Here is a 21,874-nt window from a genome sequence, read left to right as displayed (position 1 = left end):
AGATAAAAAAAGAAAAATAAGAGCCTGTCTCAAAACTTTTTTACACCACCTCACATCAATGCATCCTCAATGTCGTTTGTATATACTACACGTAAATAAATCATGGCCTACAGTCAAAACAATTTGAAAGTTTTACAGATAGACAACAGAGAAGAAAAGCCCCACCCCCATACTGAGCACCAATGACAGAGCCGTATACGCAATGGGTCTAATGTATGCACGTCTTCAGACCGAGCTTAGGGGAAACAGGACTTTTAGTCAGACGAGACGCTTCGATGTGTTAATCAGACACACGTTTTAGGTCTACAATAAAGATTTCAAAATATTACAGAAGATATTAGGAAACGTAGCGGAAAAGTTACACGTGCGGTTTCAGGTGGAAACGTGTAAATGGGGGTGGTTATCATCTTATAGGCTGCTTGCGTCTCGGTGCTGGGTTTTTCTCTTCGTATTTTTCCACATCGTGATCAGAATGGTAAAGAAAAGGCAGAAACAGAAATCAAGTTGAAAATCGGTTTATTTCATACTTACAGGAATTAAGTGGTATAAATTAGGAAAAAAAATACTTTTAAGAACATTTATCATGTGCCATGAAATGTACAGACGTGTAGGGAAACTACAAATTTACAAAAAAATCAAATAAAAATAAGTAAATCTAAAAAGTGATTTAGCTAAAATGGTGTAAAACGACAAAGATCATTTGCTAAGTGGTGACCTCAGAGCAAGGCAGAGGTTTGGAGTGTGAGATGGACAGTAAAGCAGCCTCTGTGAGAGAGAGAGAGAGAGAGAGAGAGAGAGAGAGAAAGCGCAACACAACGACACAAAGAAGAACAACACAATTTAGGTTTTACAATGTAGGACAATTCTATTTGGATCGGAAAAAAAACCACAAGCGTGCGAAAACCATAAAAAACCGGCGCGTTTTCACATGCGGGACCTTCGTGCTTCTGTTAGTGAGTTGGATTTTGGGACGTGTGAATTTGCGATTGACGTGCTCATACAGAAGACCCATGGCGCAAGCGGTTACAGGCGGATGCGGCGAAGCGAGACCACGCCCTGATCACCTGTCTCATGCAGGCCAATCACCTTCAGGCGCCGCCGTTCAGCCGATCAGGGGCTCGCAGCATTGGAGACACCAAACAGACTAATGGTACAGTATGGTGTGGAACAGGATGTAGAATAGATGGATGAAGAGGAAAAAGAAGAAGGAATATTCAGAGGTTCTATAGCTGGATTTTATACGGATTGCATACAGAATTGCACAGGAAACAGAACACTGCCACTCAAGCTTTTCTTTTGTGATACTGTTTGGCATTTTCACACATATTTCCACACACATAATTGCAAGGCATGGACTAGGAATCAGATCAGAGGTTTAATCCGGCCTGCACAACACCTCAGGGTAGAGAAAAGTGCACGTAGTACAATTGTTATTAGTAAAAAACTTGCAAAATATAATAAACGAATACTCCAGCATGCAAGTGCAACAATTTCCTCTCTACTGTGTGATTTCCACAAACCAGAACCTCATATACATATATATTTGGCAGAAGCCCTTATCAAAAACGACTTATTATTTATACATCTGACTAAGGGCCTTGCTCAAGGGCCCAGCTTGCCCATGCTGGGATTTGGACTCCAAACCTATCTGAACCTAACGTTTCTGAGCGATCACTTCCCTCCTTTCACTTTTTTTAAACACAAAGTTGACAGCAGTTCTTGAATCAGCTCATTAAACACTTAAAATATGCACCTATATGATCAGACACGTTAAAACAGAATACACACTATTTAATGTGCTCCATTTTGCCAGTGTTTTTTTTTTCTGTCAGCTTCTAAAACTTGGTCCTTGGGAAAATCGAAAGGTCAAATTTCAACTCTGTGCGGAGAGAAAATAACCTTTTACTGTTTGTTACTAGAAGCGAATGCTCTGCGGCCTTTCCCCTTCAGAGAACTGGCTCTTACTCATGGCAAAAAAACAAAAACAATGAACAGCAGATGATACAGTTACACTGTAGCGTCCAAGTGTCCAAGTATGCTCTATCAAGTCCTATCAAGATTCTACAGATCCAGATTCCCTGATCCAGGGAGAATTCCCAATCACTAGTGCAATACACACCAAGAAGAAAAAAATAGTCTTAATTCTTTATTCTCCACAAGCTACAGGAGGAACTATGGGTATTATTCTGCATTGCTACATTTAGACCTGCAACCAGACCAAATGCTCTGCATCCTTTTTCATTTTTGGTGCAGTGGCTTTTATTCATTATTCCAAAAAACAACTGAACAAGAAAATCAAAAACCGCTGCAACAGTTACACAATACCTAGAAGTGTCTGAGTTAAGTTCTATCCAGATTCTCCAGATGCAGGGAGAAATTTCCAACACTAGCGCAACATACTGGGAAGAAAAACTGTTCATGCATTTTGTTTTGTTTTTTGAGAACGATTCATGGCTATTCACCACAAGCTACTGAGTAACTATGAGTCTGCTGTATTGCTACATTTAGACCTGCAACCTTTCCGGAAAATTTTACTATTTACCTTTCCCCTTCAGTGCACTGGCTTTTATTCAAGAGCAAGAACCCCAAAAAACAAACCAGTAGATGCTCGCCCTCTTTAACAGTTACACAGTAGCTAGAAGTTTTTCGAGTATGTTCTGAGTCCGATCCAGATTCCCCGGATCCAGTTCGAGATTTTCCAACACTAAGGCAATACACTAAACTTTTTTTTTTTAACCGAAGGATTCAAAAAATTGTCTGAACTGGTTCTCTGTTTTCCAAAAGTTACAGGAGGAACTATGGGTAATAATACTGCATTGCTACGTTTAGACCTACGGTGCATTTTACATAAACCCTAATACACTTCTCTTTTGATTTTTCAATATAAGAACTTTCATGTGATAATTAGTACAAGGATTTGGGTCTGGAAATCACACATATGTAAGTGAATGAGTATTTAAAAAAACAAACAAAACTCACAAAAAAACAAAAAAACAAAAAAAAAACACGAGTATTTGTTTAATATTAAAAAATAATACTGAAAGGTTTTATCTATTTTTACACTTAAGTTTGAACGTTTTCTGTGATTTCAAACTCCCGCGTCATCAGATTCAAGTTTAAGTGCAAAAGTTCCAAAGTTCCAAAAAAAAAAGAGCTCTGATTAAAGAGGCATGGAGGAACATTGGCACAATTAAATACTGAGTAAAACATAGGAAGGTTACAGGGTTAAGGATGAGTAGATACAGAGTGCGGCGGTCTCTCAGACTCCTGGCGTGCACTCGCACACTTATATACTCGCGTTTAGGAACTTCCCCTCGAGGCTAATCTGTGCTGTTATCTCATACAGAGTAAACAGCAGAGGGATGCCAAGCCCCAGAAGTTCGTAAAAGAAGGCATAGTCGTCCCACCGCTCTCTGAGGTGAAACCACAAAGCACAGGCCACGCCATGCATCCGGCCGGCCAGCCGGCTCACGTGCAGCCGTTTCCTAAATAGAGAGCTCGGGGTACCTGAAGGCTGGCTGTGAAGGCCCCCTTTGGACGAGAACCCATCACCATCAGGATCTCCAAGCACGGACACGACGCCTCCGTAGACCTGGAACACGGGAATGGAGGGTCTCAGATATAACATTACTAGAACACAGTCTGAGTTGCTCTTATGTAGCTCCGTGGTGATAAATTTACCTCTGGTTTCCGGAGCCTGTGGCTGGTTTTATGCTGGGAAAAGTGCAGCTTGCAGTAGAAAGTGCCTGCAACAAGCAAACGCAAGGAAATGAAATGGAAAAAAAGAATCGAAAGTTTGAGCAGTGTCACTTACTCTGTACCGGAAATACGATTTGTAGTGTGTTGAATTGTGCATGCGTGAAATTGCTAAAATGTGGATATATTAACGTTTTATGTCCAGGGCTCTGTCAAAGTTGTCCTGTAGCCACGCCTTTGTTATCTTGGCTGTGTGTTTGTTCATCTTCCAACAGGACAATGACCCTAGTCACCCTAGCCTGAGGTCCAGAGCGCTCTGGAGCAGGTTTTCAACAAGGACGTTTCTGTACTTTGCTGCATTCATCTTTTCCTCAATCCTGACTATTCTAGTTCCTGCTGCTGAAAAACATCCCCACAGCATGATGCTGCCATCACCATGCTTCACTGTAGGGATTGTATTGGGCAGGTGATGAGCGGTGCCTGGTTTCCTCCAGACATGATGCTTGGCATTCAATCTTTGTTTTTCATGTTCAGAGTCCTGCAGGTGCCTTTTGGAAAACTCCAGGCGGGCCGAGGAGTGACTTCCATCTGGCCACACTACCATACAGGCCATACAGGTGTGTCTTTCCAAATCATGTCCAATCAACTGAATTCACCACAGGTGGACTCCAATCAAGTTGAAGAAACATCTTAAGGATGATCAGTGGCGACGGGACGCACCTGAGCTCAATTTTGTGCGTCAAAGCAAATGCTGTGATTATGTACGTGAATATTTTACTTTCTTTTTTTTATTATTGCTAAGATTTCCAACAAACTCTTCACATTTTCAGAATGGTGTATTGTTTGTAGATTTTTTGGAAACTAATAAATGTAATCGATTCTGGAATAAGGGTGTAACAAATTGTGGGAAAGGTGAAGCACTGACACTACTTTCAAGGATGCACTGTGAAATTGTTTTAAAACAGTAAACTGGAGGTTAACTCATTTTAATGATAATAAAATGACAAGCACTTATGTTTTGCATTTCTTCCCCCTAACCGTACTGAATATGTACCAAACCTTGACCTAAAAACCAAGGAACGTACAGAACAGTACATTTTGTGAACCTTTACAACCCTAGGTATGTGACGTTTAGAGTATGAAAATATTTGGTGCTAATTCCCATTTTTACTTTATTTTCCCCATCGTCATATGACATCCCTATCAGAACATTTACAAAATTCTCGCATTGGAGACTCCTTCCACGCCATATCCCAAAAATAATTTCTTTTAAAAGAGCATTCCCCGCCCCTGTTATAAATCCTTCTCCCTGTATACAGTTCTGTATTGAAGAGCCTGTCAGATGATGAGTCAGGGCTTTATACCTTGGTCGAACACATGTCCTCCCAGCCTCAGGGTGGCGCTGCAGACTTCACAGCGGAAACACTCTCTGTGGAAGAAGTAACCCTCTGCACTCAGTCGCTCCATCACATACACACGCTTCTTACAGAAGTGGCAGGTGTCGCTGCCGCCCATCCCGGGGGCAAATTCCTTCCGAAGGCTAACCTGAAACAATAACGCACACACGTGAAGGGGCGGAGTCAAAGAGCGATTGTGGATTCTGAGGGTGGAGATTATTGAGATTAGTGTTACTCACAACGGGGTTAAATTTGCACTCTAGCAAACTCCGTTACAGACTGTGTTAAGCACATAGAACCAAATATCAAAAATGAATTAATAGTTATTTTCCTGTATGAAATGGCGTGTAGGTGATTTTGGTTTATGTGTATTTAAAAAGAGAAACTCAGACCATCAGCATGATCTGCTGACAAATACAATGAAAAGTATTCTTTTTTTTATTACTATTATTTTCTAAAAGGGTCCAAATGCATTGCATTCGTTCGGATTAGAACATAAGAAAAAATCTAAATACAAAACTTTTTTGTTCTAAATGTAAAATGAAATGAAATATGCTTTATTTATATTCTATTATACTTCTTGCCATCTAATATTTTTATTTTAAGTTTTTCGGATTTGTGGTATTTGAATGTGAAATAACTGATAATCCATCAGTGGCTTCAGCCATTATTTTGGCTTCACTGCAAGAAGTTCATACTGTTCTTTCTTTCTTTCTTTCTTTTCTAAGCGCCATGTCAACGCCTGTTATATTCATGACTAAAGCTTAGTTTTGTTATACAATCTTTCTTTCGGCTTCTCCCATTAGGGGTCGCCACAGCGGATCATACGCATGTTTGATTTGGCACATGTTTAAACGCTGGATGCCCTTCCTAACGCAACCCTCCCCATTTATCCGGGCTTGGGACCGCCACTAAGGCTTGTGCAACCCTAATGGCTGGGGTTAGTTCCCTGACCGGGGATCGAACCCGGGCCGCAGCGGTGAGAGCGCCGCATCCTAACCACTAGACCACCAGGGAACCTTAGTTTTGTTATACAATGATAGAAAATGTAAAATTAAACGTTTAAGATTAATCTTCTCTTAAAACTTTAATACTTCGCTTGGGTTAATTTGATTAAAAACATTTGAGGGTGTCAACAGAGTAGAACATTCATACTGTTCACTACGTGCTTTTCAAAAGCAACAAGAGAGGGACAGGAAATGGGAGACCCAGACATGATCTCTTCTTACAGAACTATACCACAACCAATCTTTACACACTCATTACAGAACAATCCCACCCCATTCTGCCCCACCCACCCCACCCCACCCCACACCATGTTCTACTAGACTATCCGCGATCTCTGATTATGTTGCTCTAATTTGAATCATGTTATTATTCATTCTTGCAAATGGCTCCATAGGAACATTCCTTCCTAAGAAAAGACCTCCAATAAAATTCCTTTTTACTTCCAGCTTTTTAAAGGTTATTGGTTGGTCTTATACCCTTCACTTGTACTTTACAGGATGGTAAAATTCATTCTTTGCAGATCGTAGCAACGTACAGTACGGAGCTGGGGTCAGAGTGTAGAGTCAGCCATGATACAGCACCCCTGGTACGCAGAGGGTTAAGGGCCTTGCTCAAGGGCCCCAGAAGGGGGCAGCTTGGTGATACTGTGGCTTCGAGCTTTATCAGTAGAAAATCTATTTCCTGAATTTGAAACGTTCCATGGCCCGAGATCGTTTATCTCGTTTTACCTCAGAACAGCTTGTTCCTTATTCCATTCATCAAACGACACTGCATTTGTAGCCATTTTGCATTAAAGCTCATTTTCCTGTATTGTGAACCAGTTCTAACTTGGTAGGTTTTTCCATACTGGTGTGATTTCCATTAAAACAATTTCCCAAACTGGTTTCCTTCCCTCCCTGAGTGAACCGGGTTGAGACTTCATGAATCGTGCATAAGTATTCACCCCTTTAGAACATTTCAAAATTTTGTATTGTTGGAACTGAAATGAGGGAATGAGAGGAACTCATCCATTTTTTATTTACACAAAAGGCTATGTGCTGTTTTTTATGTGGACTCATGACACATAATCCAAATTACTCCTACTTCAGTTCCAGGTCAATACACACACTGTGAAATGCTCCTCGAGACCAAAAAAACAGTGTTATATAAAGCAGATTATGGTCCATGAGGGTTAATCTGTACGCTGATTAAAAGAGTGTTGAGATTCAGACAGTTAGTTCAGTTTACCGAACCAGACTGCTGGCATCTCCTGGCGTCGGTCTGTGGATTAAAAAAAAAACAAAACGCTTCAGTGGTTACAGTAACCACCTTCCAGTCAGGAAACTGACTTCCATCGCAGTAGTGGCACCATCTTATCTCATGAGCGCCGGCTGTTTTTACAGGAAGAAACCCTGATAATATGCCATGAGCTCATACAAGTGACTAAACAAAGATAATCCAATCTAATGACCCAGGATCTAGAGATCTCATTATACACTATATGGAAAAAAGTATTTGGACATCAGTCTTCTCAGCCACATGTGGGTCTTTCCCAAACTGTTACTACACAGTCGGAGGCACACAATTGTATAGGATATCTTTGGATGCCCTAGCACAACATTTTCCCTTTACAATCCACTGGGAGATATTCTTTACATAAGTTGGAGTGGAAGATCTCCTGCTATAGAGCTCCGATCTCAACCCTAATGAACACCTTTGGGATGAATTGGAACGCTGCACCCACACCAGTACCTGACTTAACTAACGCCCTTGTATCTAAATGAACCCAAATCACCAGAGTGGAACATCTTCCCAGAGGAGTGGAGCTTTTGTATTACAGCAAATGGGGACTAAATGTGGAATGGGATGTTCAAACAGAAGCCCATACCAATCCTTTTGTCCGGTGTCCACAAACATTTGTCCATACAGTGTCCATACATTTGATTCAATCTAAGAGCTGCCAGTGCTTACCAGTGAAAGAGTATAAGGGTTGTTGGGTCTGTGATCAGTTTCGTAAAGGATGGCGAGAGTAGCGGCTTTGACACCGATCACAGAGGAAACCTTCCCCACTGTCCTCTAATCAAGCACCCGTAGGGAAAAAAAAAAGGAATGAGGCAGAAAAACAGGAGGACAGGAAAGTCGAAGTCGTGAACATCAAATATCCAAAAGAGCAACAAAAGAGATGAAAGTCAATTTACAAATCATTTCAAAGTCAGAACAATGCAACCTCATGCACTCCAGCTGGTTGTAAAATTCAGATCATGCAGCATAATAAAGGTTTTAAACCCTTTTTGTCCTAACATTCCCAAAGCTATCAGGCATGCAGCAAACTGCATGTCTGTGAAAACATCTGGAGCTCATTGAGTTCCTGGGGAACAAAGTGTACAATAAGGTCAGCTAACGAAGATAACGAAGGGTGACTTGTAAAGTTTGCACTGAAAGAACAGCAAAACGATAAGGGGAAACTAAGGACTCGGCTGATATCTGTTATTATGGCTCGATGTATTTATCATCAGCTTCCAGAATGTCCTTCCAGTCATACGCTGTCCAGTACAAAACCATAAAAGACTAGTTGTTTTGACAGGTGCTGTTTGCATATTGGTTCTGTTTTCTATTTTGTTTATATAAAAACCATGAGTAATGTCAATTCTTTAATTAATAGAACTGGCAAATTCATTAATTTTTTCCCCCAAGATTTTTAGATACAGATAAGATGATTGTGTATAAATAGTGAATCTTAGAGAAGCAGAGTCTCTCAAAAGTAAAGATGGGCGGAGCTTCACCAATCTTTGAAAGAGCGAGTCTACAAATTGTGGAACAATTACAGAATAAATGTTCCTCAACATCGAATTGCAAAAGAGTTCAATATCTCATCTTTTACAGCACATAATTACAGAATGTCATCAAATATTTCAAAGCCTCTGGAGAAATCTCAGAGCACAAGCGCTCAATATCGGATGCCAGTAATCTTTAGGCCCACAGGCTGCACTGGATTTGGAAAACAGTCTAGATCCTCTGAAGGGAATCAGATCACAGGCTCAATAACAGCTTCAGAAATCATTGTCTGAAAAATTGTCTGCCATGTCATTCACAAATGCAGGTTAAATCTCAATCATGCTAAGAAGGTTGCATGCGTGAACATGATTGAATTGCCGCCATCCTCTCTGGACCAAAGCTCATTTAAATTGTACTGAGGCAAAGCAGAAAGCTGTTCTGTGGTCATACGAATCTAAAACTTTTAACTTTTTTGGAAACCATGGACACCATGGTCTCCGGACTAAGGAGGAGAGGGACTATCCGGCTTGTTTTCAGCGCCCAGTTTAAAAAGCCACATCTCTGATGGGATGGAAGTGCATTAGTGCCTGTGGAATGGGCAGCTTGGTCATTTGGATAGGATTCATCAATGCTGATATGTACAGTGTTTAGAGCCACAAATGCTTCCATCCAGAAAACATCTTTTTTCAGGGAAGACCTTCCACATTCTGTTTTTATTAACATTTTTCCACAGTGTACCAACTTTTTTGTCACTGGGCATATATAAAATAAATATAGAAAAAACACTAATAATTGCTGGTTCTGCTATCGATTCAAGTCAATTTAGCTGTATTTGTTTAGCATTTTTAACAATGGACATTGTCTCCAAGTTGAAATGAACTTGGAATGTATACGTTTAGTACCAATAAATGTGCTCCTTATAAAGGTTCATCACTGACATGCTTTAAAGCGCCATTCGTTTATTTTCACTTGTATAGTTTGGCTCCACTCATCTCCATTTCACTTATGCTATGATGCAACATTTCCGGGTGGGCGTGGTCTCTTCCGAGGAGACCCACGCCAACTTTCCAAGGGGTTTGAAAGTTGAAAATGATGCAAATCACAATCAGTGCAAATACAAATGATCTAGCAATCACTAGATTGTGCCCCAAATGAACCTCTATTTTGGAGATTTTGGAGTAAGGCTCTCTTCGCTGTCACAATGCTAACAAAGTTTTTGAGAAAAAAAAAGGTGTTCAATACTGCAGCAGAGCTCCAGAGACTTGCAAGGAGATCACTTTTTCCTTTTATTTCGTCACACATGCACGATTATTATTTCTGTTTGAGAAAATGCAATCCAGAAGAGATAATAAACATGCAAAATCTCAAATACAGATGAAATACCTGTTTGGAAGGATCGAGGTATTGTACACGTTTGGAGCAGATTTTTTGCCCGTGGTCATCGTGGGCAGTCTGATCAGACTCAGAATGTCCGTTACACTGCGATCAACAGGAAAGCACACTTGACAGATGATACTACAGAGCATTAATCGTTATGTTTATCTAGCCTCCTTCTGTTTTCTCCTGATCGCTCCAAAGAGTGCTTTCAGTGGCTGTGGTTTGGAGGATGTTAGCAGCACACTGATCTCTTCCACACCCAATTCACTAGCAGATTTATTCCTGTACAAGAACCTCGCTTTACATCCAACATGTTTCAGATCAGAACGTAGGTTAAAGGCAAAATACAAAATTGTGCAACTCCCAGAGAAACAACCTAAAGCAGTATCAGGTTTTCACCACACAGACATGTCTGAGAAAGTCAGTAGGGAAGCTGAGACTGGACCCTGATGATGTTACAGTACCTGCTTGGGCTGAGTTTCAGGAAGAGGAGAAAGCAGACAGGATAGAGCAGAAGGCTCAGGGAGAGATGGACACGAAAGAGCTTTCGGAGGAGAAGAAGCAAGAGATGGAGAAGTCCCAACTGCCTATTGAAAAAAATAAATAAAAAAAAAGGAAAGGAAATCAAGTGAATGAAATGTAGAGAAAATAAATATTTTTCTATCAGAAAAGAACAAAAGAAAAACAATAAAAAAGGAATAAACATCAAGCTAATCAAAAGTTAAAAATACAGAAGAAAAGCAAAATGGAAGAAATAGAAGGGGAAAAAAATCAAAAGACAGGTGGACAGAGTAAGAAAATGTAGAAAAGAATAAGTAAACAATGCAAAAAAGCAACAAAAAGAAAGGAATAGAGACAGGTTTGGGGGAAAGAGAGCACGAGAAAGAAAGAAAAGGATGAAGTCGGCGTGGTGTGCGTTGATGAAAAAACAAAGACAGACACAGTCACAGACAGAGACAGACACCGTCGTTTTTATAGACATACAGATACTGTACACTCACAGAGATAGAGAGAGACACTCGGACAGAAACACACTTACAGACAGACAGACAGAGACCCTCACCAACAGTATCAGACAGACACTCTTATAGACAAACACACAAAGATACAAAAAAAAAAAACCGTCAGACACACAGACAGACGGACAGACAGACAGACGGTGACACACACTTCAGGAAATATGGTGAAATGTAGCGTGAGGTATAGTTAGTGTCTCAATACAACACATGGGCGTGTGTTTAAAACAGTGACTCAGTAACACACCGATCTAAAAACAAAGCACATGCAACAGCAGCTCGAGAAATGTGTGCCGTTTGATTCATGACTTTCACACAGCAACCCGAGAAACGGCAGAAAACTGTGAGGGTGTTATTCTTTTGCCGGAAAATCATTCACTCATCCATAAGTCTGACACGAGACAGGCAAGACCGGACCTTCTCACTCTGTAAACAGGGGTGCGTCAAAAGCAGGCAGGACTGTACCACAACATTCCAAACGTAAGCCACGTGCTTCTCTTCATCACCTGAGACGGAGTGCCAGAGAAGAGGACGCTCAGCTGCTCTGCTCGTTCTCTTATGCTTTTTTTGCTGAACTCGCGTGCGCTTTGCTTCTGGACCGCCTTCTGCACCGAGGCGAACAGGAAGGAGGGAACAAGAAAGCAGGGGTTCATCTTTGCAGAGGAAATCAGATCAAACTAACCTGCCATTCTAAAAAACAACTTATCTCAGGAACATGCAAACAACCGTTTAACTTCTGGCCCACGATGAGTTTCTCTAAACAGAGTCGACCTTTTGCATGCTGGCTGCATTCACCTGAGCGTTCTCGTCTTCCAGAAGCTTTAGTCGCTGCAGCATCCCTCCCAGAGCAGGCGCGGAGAACGGGTTTTCTGAGGACTTCGACGTGATCAGCGGTTGCTCTTTGGGATAGACGACGTGCTTCAGGGTCAACAGACGAGGAGCCGAGACAGAAAGGCATTGCAGACTGGGTCGAGATTCAGGGGCTGAGTAACCAGTCTGGGGGGTTGGGGGTTCATGGTGAGACCAGTGTTCTGTTGTTTGACAAGTGAACTGGGATTCTGATGCCTGGAACCCTGACTGGTCATCTGTGGTGTGGAAAAATGACTGAATTTGTACGTGTGTGGTTTCCAGGTTTCCTTGTTTGTGAGCAGGCTGCATTTGAGACTCGAGGAGTCTCAAGTAAGGGGACGGCTGGAAGCAGGTATACACAGCAACATTCAGATATAATGAAGAAGAAAAAAATCTTATTTAAATTCACACATGGAGGTTTCGTTTTTCATCCTGAAACCACTATACACTGAGTGGACTGATTAGAGTGATAAAGCATGGTGGTGGGAGCATGCTTATAGGTTCATGCCCAAATTTAGAGCCTACCTGCCACTTGGGTTTAGGAGAAGATAGGGGTGAGGACTGGAGCTTGGGTTTAGCAAAGCGAGGGTTTTCAGTCATGTCCATAGAACACGGATTAGACTCCGACTGATTTGCAAAGAGCGAGCAGAGACAAAAAAGAGAGAGCAGAGAGGAAAGATGAGGGTGACATGACCGTGATAATCGCAAGGCACGAGACATCAGTGAAAATACTGTTAGTCTGGAATGAAATATGAAACGCACATTAAAAAAAAGAAATGTAGGGGGTTCTGTTCAGTGCAGTGATATATCCAGTATATATTTTATATATATCTAAAAATAAAACTGCATATATGTTGAGAAGCCTTCAGATAGGGCTTCTGAATTCTTTGTAAAGTTACACAAAGCCCACCACGTCTCACTGCACAGAGAGAGTAGGGATTATAGCCACAGCTTGGAGGCAGATCTTGCCCTCTACCATTCTGTTCCATGTCTGAGAAAATCCCTACCGCATGAGCACAACTCAAAACAGTGTCCAGGATTTGGAAATCAAATGCCAAAGGAACACCAAGCGTCTCTGGAGACTTGTATCAAGATATACAGTTAATGATCTCTACATGACACACACAAGTATAGGGACACCTTTTTTTTTTTTTTCCCCAACCACAAACTTGGAGCCACACAATTGTATGTAGCATTAAACAAACTAGGAGACCCAAACCTGTGCCTGAAGCCAGCTCCATGGAGATATTGCTTTGCATGGTTTAGAGTGGAAGATCTCCTGCTAAAGAGCTCTTGAAAACCTTTGGGCTGAATGTGAACGCTGACTGCACCCCAGGCCTCCTCGCCTCACCTACATCAGTACCTGACTTGGGTAACGCCCCCTTGTGGACGAAATCGCACACAAATTCCCACAAAATCTAATGCAACATCTTCCCAGAAGAGTGGAGCTTTTTACAACTGGAGACTCAATGTGGATAGGATTTCATTCTCTCTTTATTAATAGCTGTTAATAACGTATATAGTGGTGTTTAATTCTCCCTAAATCCTATATGTGTACGCCTCACCTGAGGGTTAGATCCAAAGACTTATCTTGGAATAAATGGCTGTTCTTTATTCATTATATAAACATCTGTACTTCAATGACCCGTGTGTGTTTGTGTTTTGGCTGTACGTCCAGACATGACTTATTTCCTTAATAAACCCTGACACATTAAGAGCAGAAAGATCAACCTTGACACAGGAAGTGTTACCTGGCGACGCAGGACACAGTTGGGTGCGTTCTCCTCGAACTTTGCCTGAAGCTGCGTCGCCATGGAGCGCACTTTATTCTCCTTTTGCTCGCCCTCCTCCACCGCAGTCGAAGTGCTCTGTTTGGACAGCTACAAGAGGAACAGACTTCAGCAGGGAGAGGAGATTGGACATACACCACGCATACATATAAGACGCAACATTTAAAACTAAAGATCGAGCAATAGTGGATTTTACCGATACCGATAGCCGGGTTGGATCGCATATGCCGATAAACCATTATTCAGCCGACAGTTTTAGAAATGGAGACTGGATATCAATTTAATTTACAACACACTAGTGAAGAAATTGTATGTATGTATGTATATATGTATATGTATGTATGTACATATATATAAATTCTAATAATTATAATATAGCAATCTCTATGCAGCACACAGTCGCACGTGTAAAAACTCGCCTCTAGAGGCCGCTCTCTTAAACCTTGCGATCTGGAAGCTGGGAAAAAAAACATCGTTATGGATTTTTGCGATAGCCGGCAGTTCCAACATTTAATCGGTCGAACTCTACTTAAAACACACCTCTTCCAGGTAGATGGCTTTTCGTCTCTTCTTGTTTACGTCATTGTCTTCGTCCTTTTGAGAAAAGAAACAAAACACTTTGTTTTCAAAGAGAAACAGACAAAATTAGATAACCTGTTTATTTGGTGTTAACAAATCCCTTAAGATACACGACACTAAAAGTTTGTGGACACCTGACCCATAAGATTTATATGTGTATATGTAAAGCAGATCTTCATGGAACTAGTTCAAGTGAAGGAAAACAATTTCATGCCACCACATCCAAAGATGTCCAATACGATTGTGTGCCTCCAATTTAGTGTTAACAGTTGGGGAAGAATCACATATGGCTGGAAAAGCCAGGTGTCCCAAAACTTTTGTCCATACAGTGTAGGTTATTTTGTGGAAGACATTTCATTGATTTCTTTTTAGACCATTAATGGGGCAAATGACAGTCAAAGATATTTGTAAACGTTAGATTCAAGTCTCCAAGATCCTTGTATTCATTATTCATGCGACTCAAAAGCATCTCCAGTGTAAATGTCATGCAATGAGGTCAAAGTTGGATGAAATGAATGAACGAAAAAATAACTACCTTTGGAACCCGTTTCCTGGGTAGCGTGAGGTTCATCAAGTTGTAAACGGAGTTGGATGAAACGTCCTCGTTGTTCTCGTTGGCTTCTCTTGGAGTCCCTGAAAACCGGGTCAAACAACCAAGTCTGTTATGTAGGTTGGGACCGAAGCATTTTCAACATTGACCGATATTTAAAAAAAACCTCTACATGCACTATATGGACAAACATTTGTGGACACACCAGATTCAAATGAGCTTTTTCAACATTCCATTCCACATTCAGTCCCCGTTTGCTGTTATAAGAACCTCCACTCTTCTGAGCAGATGTGCCACTTGATTTTCTGGAGATTTGCGCTCGCTCAGGTATAAGTGTGTTAGTAAAGTCATGTTGTGATGTAGGTGATGTGAGGAGGACTGGGGTGCAGTCAGCGTTCACATTCATCTCAAAGGTGTTCTACAGGACGCAGAAGGAATCATACCTGAAGCAGGAAGGGAGTTGCTGTGGAACATTTCGTAGAACTTTGACAGGTACAGCACCATGACCAGCTTGTCGGGCTCCTGCTCTTGCGCCATTTCCTTCCCCGTGACGAGAGGCTGGATGCTGAATGCCCTCTCTGCCACCTCAAACGCGAGCTGGTTGTTCTTGGCGCTGTCCTCTTCATTCAGAGAATCAAAATCACTGCAAGAGAGAGAGATAGTTGGACCAAGCATAAGACCCTTTCTCCAATAATCTCTGCTCTTCGGGGAACTAGATTTTGGTGTTTCATGTGGAGATTTGCACTCGTAAAATCAGGTGCTGTAAGTGTAAGTGAGGTCATGAGGTCTGGGGTGCAGTGTTCACATTCATCCCAAAGGTCTTCAGTAGGGTTTGTAATCTATAGCAGGTTACTCTAGAGCTTCCACTTATCCCCATATGAAGCATATCTTCATAAAGCTGGCTTTGGGCATTGCCATGCCGGAACAGGTTTTGGTCTCCTGGTTGAAGAGGAGGGAACGTACGCCAACATTAAAGCTGGGAAAGTCGTTTAAGCATTAAGCTTTTATCGTCATTTTACCCATTCAGCATACAGCTGACGCGGCACACAGTCACATGGGACGACGTTTCTCCAAAACATTAAACATAGCGCTACATGACAGAACAAAGAGCTAGAGGACTACAGTAAGTTCACCACAAAGTGCATCATGTGTGACAGATACACGAAAAGCATAACAGTGCCGACCAGCAAACCCAGTGCACCACTAAAGAGGAAAGTGGTTATAAGGACCTCAAATTAATGGTATTGTGCTTTAGAACATACTAGGGGTGGGAGAAAAAAATCGATTCACCAAACTATCGCGATTCTTTTTAAACCGATTTTGAGATCGATTTGTCTACCTCAAAATCGATATATATTTCATTATTTTACTTTTTCAAAGAGGTGGTGGGAAGACGTTACTGCTTTTATTCCAACAGAGGGCGAAACGTATTTTGTTGTTGTCCATATTAGATGACGTCGTATCCGTTTTAAGCTGGTGCGAGAAAGCAAAACTATTGCAAAGTCAGTGAAGCAAACCTCTGAGAATTGTTTAACGGAAAAAGATCCTGCTTTAGTCACAGACAATGTGTCTAATGTGGTTATCGCTGCTCAATTAACCGGCTTTCTCCATATTGAGTGCTACGCGCACACTCATAATCTGGCCTCACAGCGCGCACTGAAGCTGCCCGCTGCCGCGAAGTTACTCGGATAAGTACGACACATCGCTGGATATTTCCATAGAAGTGCTGCAGGACTTCATGTTTTGCAGGAAAAACTAAAGTTACTGGAGCTCCCTGTGCACAAACTTATACCAGACGTTTCAACGAGATGCCATAATAGCTCTCACCTGAGGTGAGAAAGAGAGAGAAGTATATTAGCACCTTGACTGAGTTGGACATTGGAACAGTTTAAACAGCACTTTTATTTTTAATTTTTTTTTTTAAGTTTTTGGTACTTGAAAGGTTTTATGCTTCAAGGTTCTTTATGCACTATGTATGTGTGCTCCTGAAATAAAAATTCAGAAAGATGTGATGCCTTATTTTTGTTAATATAACTCATATACAGTCTTTTTAAGGGTATGATCAAGTATTTGCCATTGTCTAATCTTTATTAAGCAAACAAAAATCACAATTTAAACAATGAATCGCAATAGCTGCAGAATCGCAATATGTATTGAATTGGCACAAAAGTATCGGGATAGTATTGAATCGCCATCTTAGTGAATCGTCCCAGCCCTAGAACATACGATCATAAAAACTGGTATTTTCTAAATACAGTGGAACCCACTTACCTCGACCTCGGTTATCTCGACAACCCTATTAAGTCGACGTTTTTGAAGTGGAACCGCCAAATTCTCGCTTTGTCTAAGCATTTTTTATCGGTTATGTCGACTTTTTTTATGTCGCCGAACCCTAATATCTCGAGCACAAGGGGGGAAAAATTTGCCATTTAACGTCGGTTATCTCGGTGCAGCCGCAGAAGAACTCGCGGAAGTGGCGGAAAAATCAAGTCTTACAGCTGCTACAGGTGTTGTATTGTATACTGGTGAATCTCTGCTGTTAGTTAGTGCACATATGCCTTTTGTTGTTAAATGTTATGCGATGAGCGGAGGCGGCGCGCTTGGCGGCGGGCGTGGGATGAGCAGCAAAAGCATAGAATGAACACCGGCAGGATCGGGGAATCGCGATGCGCTTTGGGAAGAAAAGAGCAGCCGTTGAGAGAGTGCCGGTGGGAAGACACGTACCGGGATACACATGAGTGATAACAACGCCGTGAACCAACATATACCAACAATAACGGACAGTGAGAGTGTGGAAGTTTAAATAGGAGCTGGTGATGATGCTAAGCGAGCACCATATGTGCGCGATTGAAGCCGGGAGCTTCAGAGAAAGCGGCCGAGAAAACACCTGACACGCCGAAGGGGGCCGAAGGGGGCGTGGCAGGTGGATTCCTGACAGATAAACATGTACTGTATGTATTTTTATAGCATGCCTTCATCAAACAAATCGCGGCAACGCTGTTGTGTAAAAAAAACCTTCAAAAACACGTGCATGCACATTCTCATTTATTAACGCACATCATGTACATAAAGAAATTTCAAGCACGTTAATATATTGCCGCCATTTTGATTTTCGTTTATCTCGATCATCGGTTACCTCGATGCTTTTTGGCGACCCCCTAGGACATCGACATAACCGGGTTCCACTGTATTATAATAAACGTGAATCCACTGTGTTGATGTTTGTTCATTTTGCTCGCTTGGGGGTTCTTTAGACAAATATCGTCTTCATACAATGTGAAAACCCGCCAGGAGGAAATTCATTTGAATGTCAATCCACATAATATTTGCATACATGCAGGAAGTTTTTATCAACTTTTGGCTCACAAAAGCGTAATATTTATCCGGTCTTTATTTTATAGTGGTGGGAGAGTCACGTTTCACCGTCCTGGTTACCAGTGAATCTTATTTCATATTTTTCATAATCGACATCATTTATTTGAGTGCTTTTAACTTCAGCACTGCTATTTTTAGAAATACAATACTATACTGGACATCTGGCACTTTTCCAGTGCATCTTCCTAATTCCTCATGTATTCCCACCTCACAGCCAGCAATCCCGTGTGAATGTCACAATGAAGAACATTGGCAGTCAATTTCGTTTTCTTATTGTGTGCTTGTGTTTGTCTCACATGAGGTCTGGGCGTTGGCGGTGGATGAGGGCGCAGAGCGCGAGGCCGCTCCTCCAGGATGTTGTGAGATCGGTTACGTTTACTCCTCTGTATCCTTGCGTCTGTTTCTGGCACCACAGCAACAAGCGGCTGGGCCGTACCTCTGATTCTGACCCCACACACACACACACACACAAAACACACCTTTCATTTTATTTGTGAGCGCTAACGTGCTAAATATTGGCAGGTCTACAACCACACCTAACCTCAGTACTTACAATTCCACTACATACAGTACTTTTTATAGGGATTTGAACACATGCGCACACAGAGCTTCACTACAGCTCAGTCTAATCACATGTCATGCAGACATAACTATCACAAACCAACATAGGTAAGAACTGAAGAGTAAGCTCTTAGTCTTCACCTCAGTGGCGTCCCGTAGCCTGACGTGCATGTCTAACTGTTTAGACTGTAAAGAGTGATTCAGGATTTCATCAAATAACATTACAGACTTTCTTTCGAAACATCTGGCAAAGTAAGTTTCTTAAAATGAGGAAAAGTGCACAAATACGAGCCGCTATATTGCTGGCTTGCGTCTTCACCTGACTTGTGAGAATAGTGTGAATTAGCCACCTTTAGCACCTCTGTATTAAGGTACTACAGGACCTCTGCAGTTAGAGCTTCTTTTCTTGTGTTATAGTGGATGAAAGTGAAGCATTGCGGAAGCGAGCAGTTATTAACACCAGTCACGTGGGGAAAAAAGCCGGTGATCGTGTTGGGAGATTTAGGGCAGTGTACGTTTTGCACGTCCAGGGTCCTGATCTTTCTCCTAAACCACTTCTTTTACTTTTCGGCGTAAAGCCAAACATGATTCGGTCGGCATTTTTGCGAGTTTACTACTGAGGACCGTTAACTATTGTAATCGAACCGATGTTACCAATTTAAATATATTTAAGTATACAGACATGTGTGGAACAAATGTACATGACTTTTCACACACGTCATTTCGCATTTCCTCCAAAGTCTCACCTTTCCTAGAGATGGTGCCAGACCTGCGTGTAGATCCGCTACGCTCCAGCGAGCACGAGCTCTGCTCCCCGTTGATGTACAGATGCCGAACCTGAAGCACAGAAACACGGTTAGAGAACAAAGAGGTAGGAAACATGGTCAGAGGTGGAAGAAGAGTATTGAACGCAGTTGCACCTGCTGCGGTCGGACACAGGTGGAGTTGAGGTTGGGGTAGCGGGTTGCAGGATCGATGGTGTACTGCTCAAAGTTCTTGCTGATGTTCTCTGCCGTGGTTTGAGGCAGCAGCCTGTAGATGCTTTCCCTGTCAGGGTGAAATAACCATAAACACCTTCTGTTACTATCAAATACAAAATGTGTGGAGAACAAGGAGATTTTATATAATGATAAAAATTTAAAAGCTATTCTGAAAAAGCACGCTTTCAGAACAGATTTCAAAACACAAACGATTCAGCCTGTCTAATCATAAAGTAATCAGATAAGTGATTAGTCTGACCTCTCAGACAGCGCCTCGAGGGGGGCTTTGCCCTGAGCCCAGCCCTGCACCATCCACACCGTGTCGAATGCAGCCAGGAAGCCTCGAGCACATCCTGTCCCCATGGGCCAAAAGGGCTAAAAGACGCAAATACAACCCGTTACACATGAGCAGGGAAATTAAACGCGTGTCATGGTGGGAATTTAAAAGACGCTCACACAGCATTTTATGTAACTATAAAAGAATAAAACAAACTGAGAAGGTGTAATGCTGTGTGGTGATGACTGAGATGACCAAATTGGTACAATGCTAAACTTCGGATCGCACCTCCAGGAGGCTATCTCCAACCAGAGCCACGAGCAGCTGGTGTCCGTTCTTCTCTCGGATGAGTGCCGCGTTTTCCGACGCGTACATGCAGGTGAAGTCGAACATGGCCACGTCAGACTGTCCGTTGTGGGTCATGGCGTAGTCCAGTGATGGCAGCTGGTAGTTGGTGCCGAAGTCAGCCGCCTCTCGGGCGTAGGAGAGCAGAGCTTCCTGATTGACGTTGTCACTGTGAAGGAGCCGTTCGGTCTCTATGTAGTCCTGAGGAAGGAGAGAAATAAAAACAACCAAAGGATTGATGAGCAATGGAGGGAGCACATTTATTGATACAGCAGAATAATCTCTTAAAGGAAGATGATGGAGATGATGGAGAAGATACAGCAGAACATGATGATGATGGAGTACATTAAGAACATACAGCAGAATAAGAGGATAAAGGGGGAGAAGTTAAAACAGAATAAGAGAAAGATGAGATGGAGAATAAGTCACTGAAGATACAGCAGAACAAGAGGACGATGAAGATGAGAAGATACAGCAGAACAAGTGGACGATAAAGATGGAGAAGATACAGCAGAACAAGAGGACAATAGAGATGGAGAAGATACAGCAGAACAAGAGGACGATGAAGATGGAGAAGATACAGCAGAACAAGAGGCGATGAAGATGGAGAAGATACAGCAGAACAAGAGGGCGATGAAGATGGAGAAGATACAGCAGAACAAGAGGGCGATAAAGATGGAGAAGATACAGCAGAACAAGAGGACGATGAAGATGGAGAAGATACAGCAGAACAAGAGGACGATGAAGATGGAGAAGATACAGCAGAACAAGAGGACAATGAAGATGGAGAAGATACAGCAGAACAAGAGGACGATGAAGATGGAGAAGATACAGCAGAACAAGAGGACAATAAAGATGGAGAAGATACAGCAGAACAAGAGGACGATAAAGATGGAGAAGATACAGCAGAACAAGAGGACGATGAAGATGGAGAAGATACAGCAGAACAAGAGGACGATGAAGATGGAGAAGATACAGCAGAACAAGAGGACGATAAAGATGGAGAAGATACAGCAGAACAAGAGGGCGATGAAGATTGAGAAGATACAGCAGAACAAGAGGGCGATGAAGATGGAAGATACAGCAGAACAAGAGGATGATGAAGATGGAGAAGATACGAGGATGATGAAGATGGAAACTGATGATTAGCAGTAACATTGTTATACAAACTGTCCATCCCTGAAATGACTCCAAACATTGTTAACACATTCCAGTGTCCACACAGTGTGTGTGTGTGTAACTGTAAATCATGTGAACTTCATTGGATAAAGTTTCAGTCAATAAATGAAAATCTTTCTAATCCTCACAGAGACCAAAACA

At 41.9% G+C, this 21,874-nt stretch overlaps 1 protein-coding gene across 1 annotated transcript in view; it reads right to left on the bottom strand.

Moving 5' to 3' along the window:
• The window catches only part of mical2b (microtubule associated monooxygenase, calponin and LIM domain containing 2b), a 67,734-nt gene that overhangs the window by 18,976 nt on the left and 26,884 nt on the right, over positions 1 to 21,874 (bottom strand). The window contains 19 exon segments of the mRNA XM_046849232.1: positions 3,508 to 3,592; positions 3,682 to 3,746; positions 5,061 to 5,241; positions 7,329 to 7,361; positions 8,052 to 8,156; positions 10,239 to 10,334; positions 10,697 to 10,819; positions 11,755 to 11,853; positions 12,044 to 12,439; positions 12,623 to 12,724; positions 13,849 to 13,977; positions 14,428 to 14,481; positions 15,002 to 15,099; positions 15,460 to 15,659; positions 18,688 to 18,835; positions 19,699 to 19,789; positions 19,873 to 19,999; positions 20,192 to 20,307; positions 20,498 to 20,755. Coding sequence (XP_046705188.1) covers positions 3,508 to 3,592; positions 3,682 to 3,746; positions 5,061 to 5,241; positions 7,329 to 7,361; positions 8,052 to 8,156; positions 10,239 to 10,334; positions 10,697 to 10,819; positions 11,755 to 11,853; positions 12,044 to 12,439; positions 12,623 to 12,724; positions 13,849 to 13,977; positions 14,428 to 14,481; positions 15,002 to 15,099; positions 15,460 to 15,659; positions 18,688 to 18,835; positions 19,699 to 19,789; positions 19,873 to 19,999; positions 20,192 to 20,307; positions 20,498 to 20,755 — 2,506 coding nt within the window.

Source organism: Silurus meridionalis, chromosome 5 (genome assembly GCF_014805685.1).
Source record: "Silurus meridionalis isolate SWU-2019-XX chromosome 5, ASM1480568v1, whole genome shotgun sequence".
Lineage (NCBI taxonomy): Eukaryota > Metazoa > Chordata > Actinopteri > Siluriformes > Siluridae > Silurus > Silurus meridionalis.
The sequence above is the reverse complement of the archived record's forward strand: the minus strand, read 5'-3'. Positions and strand labels throughout refer to the sequence as shown.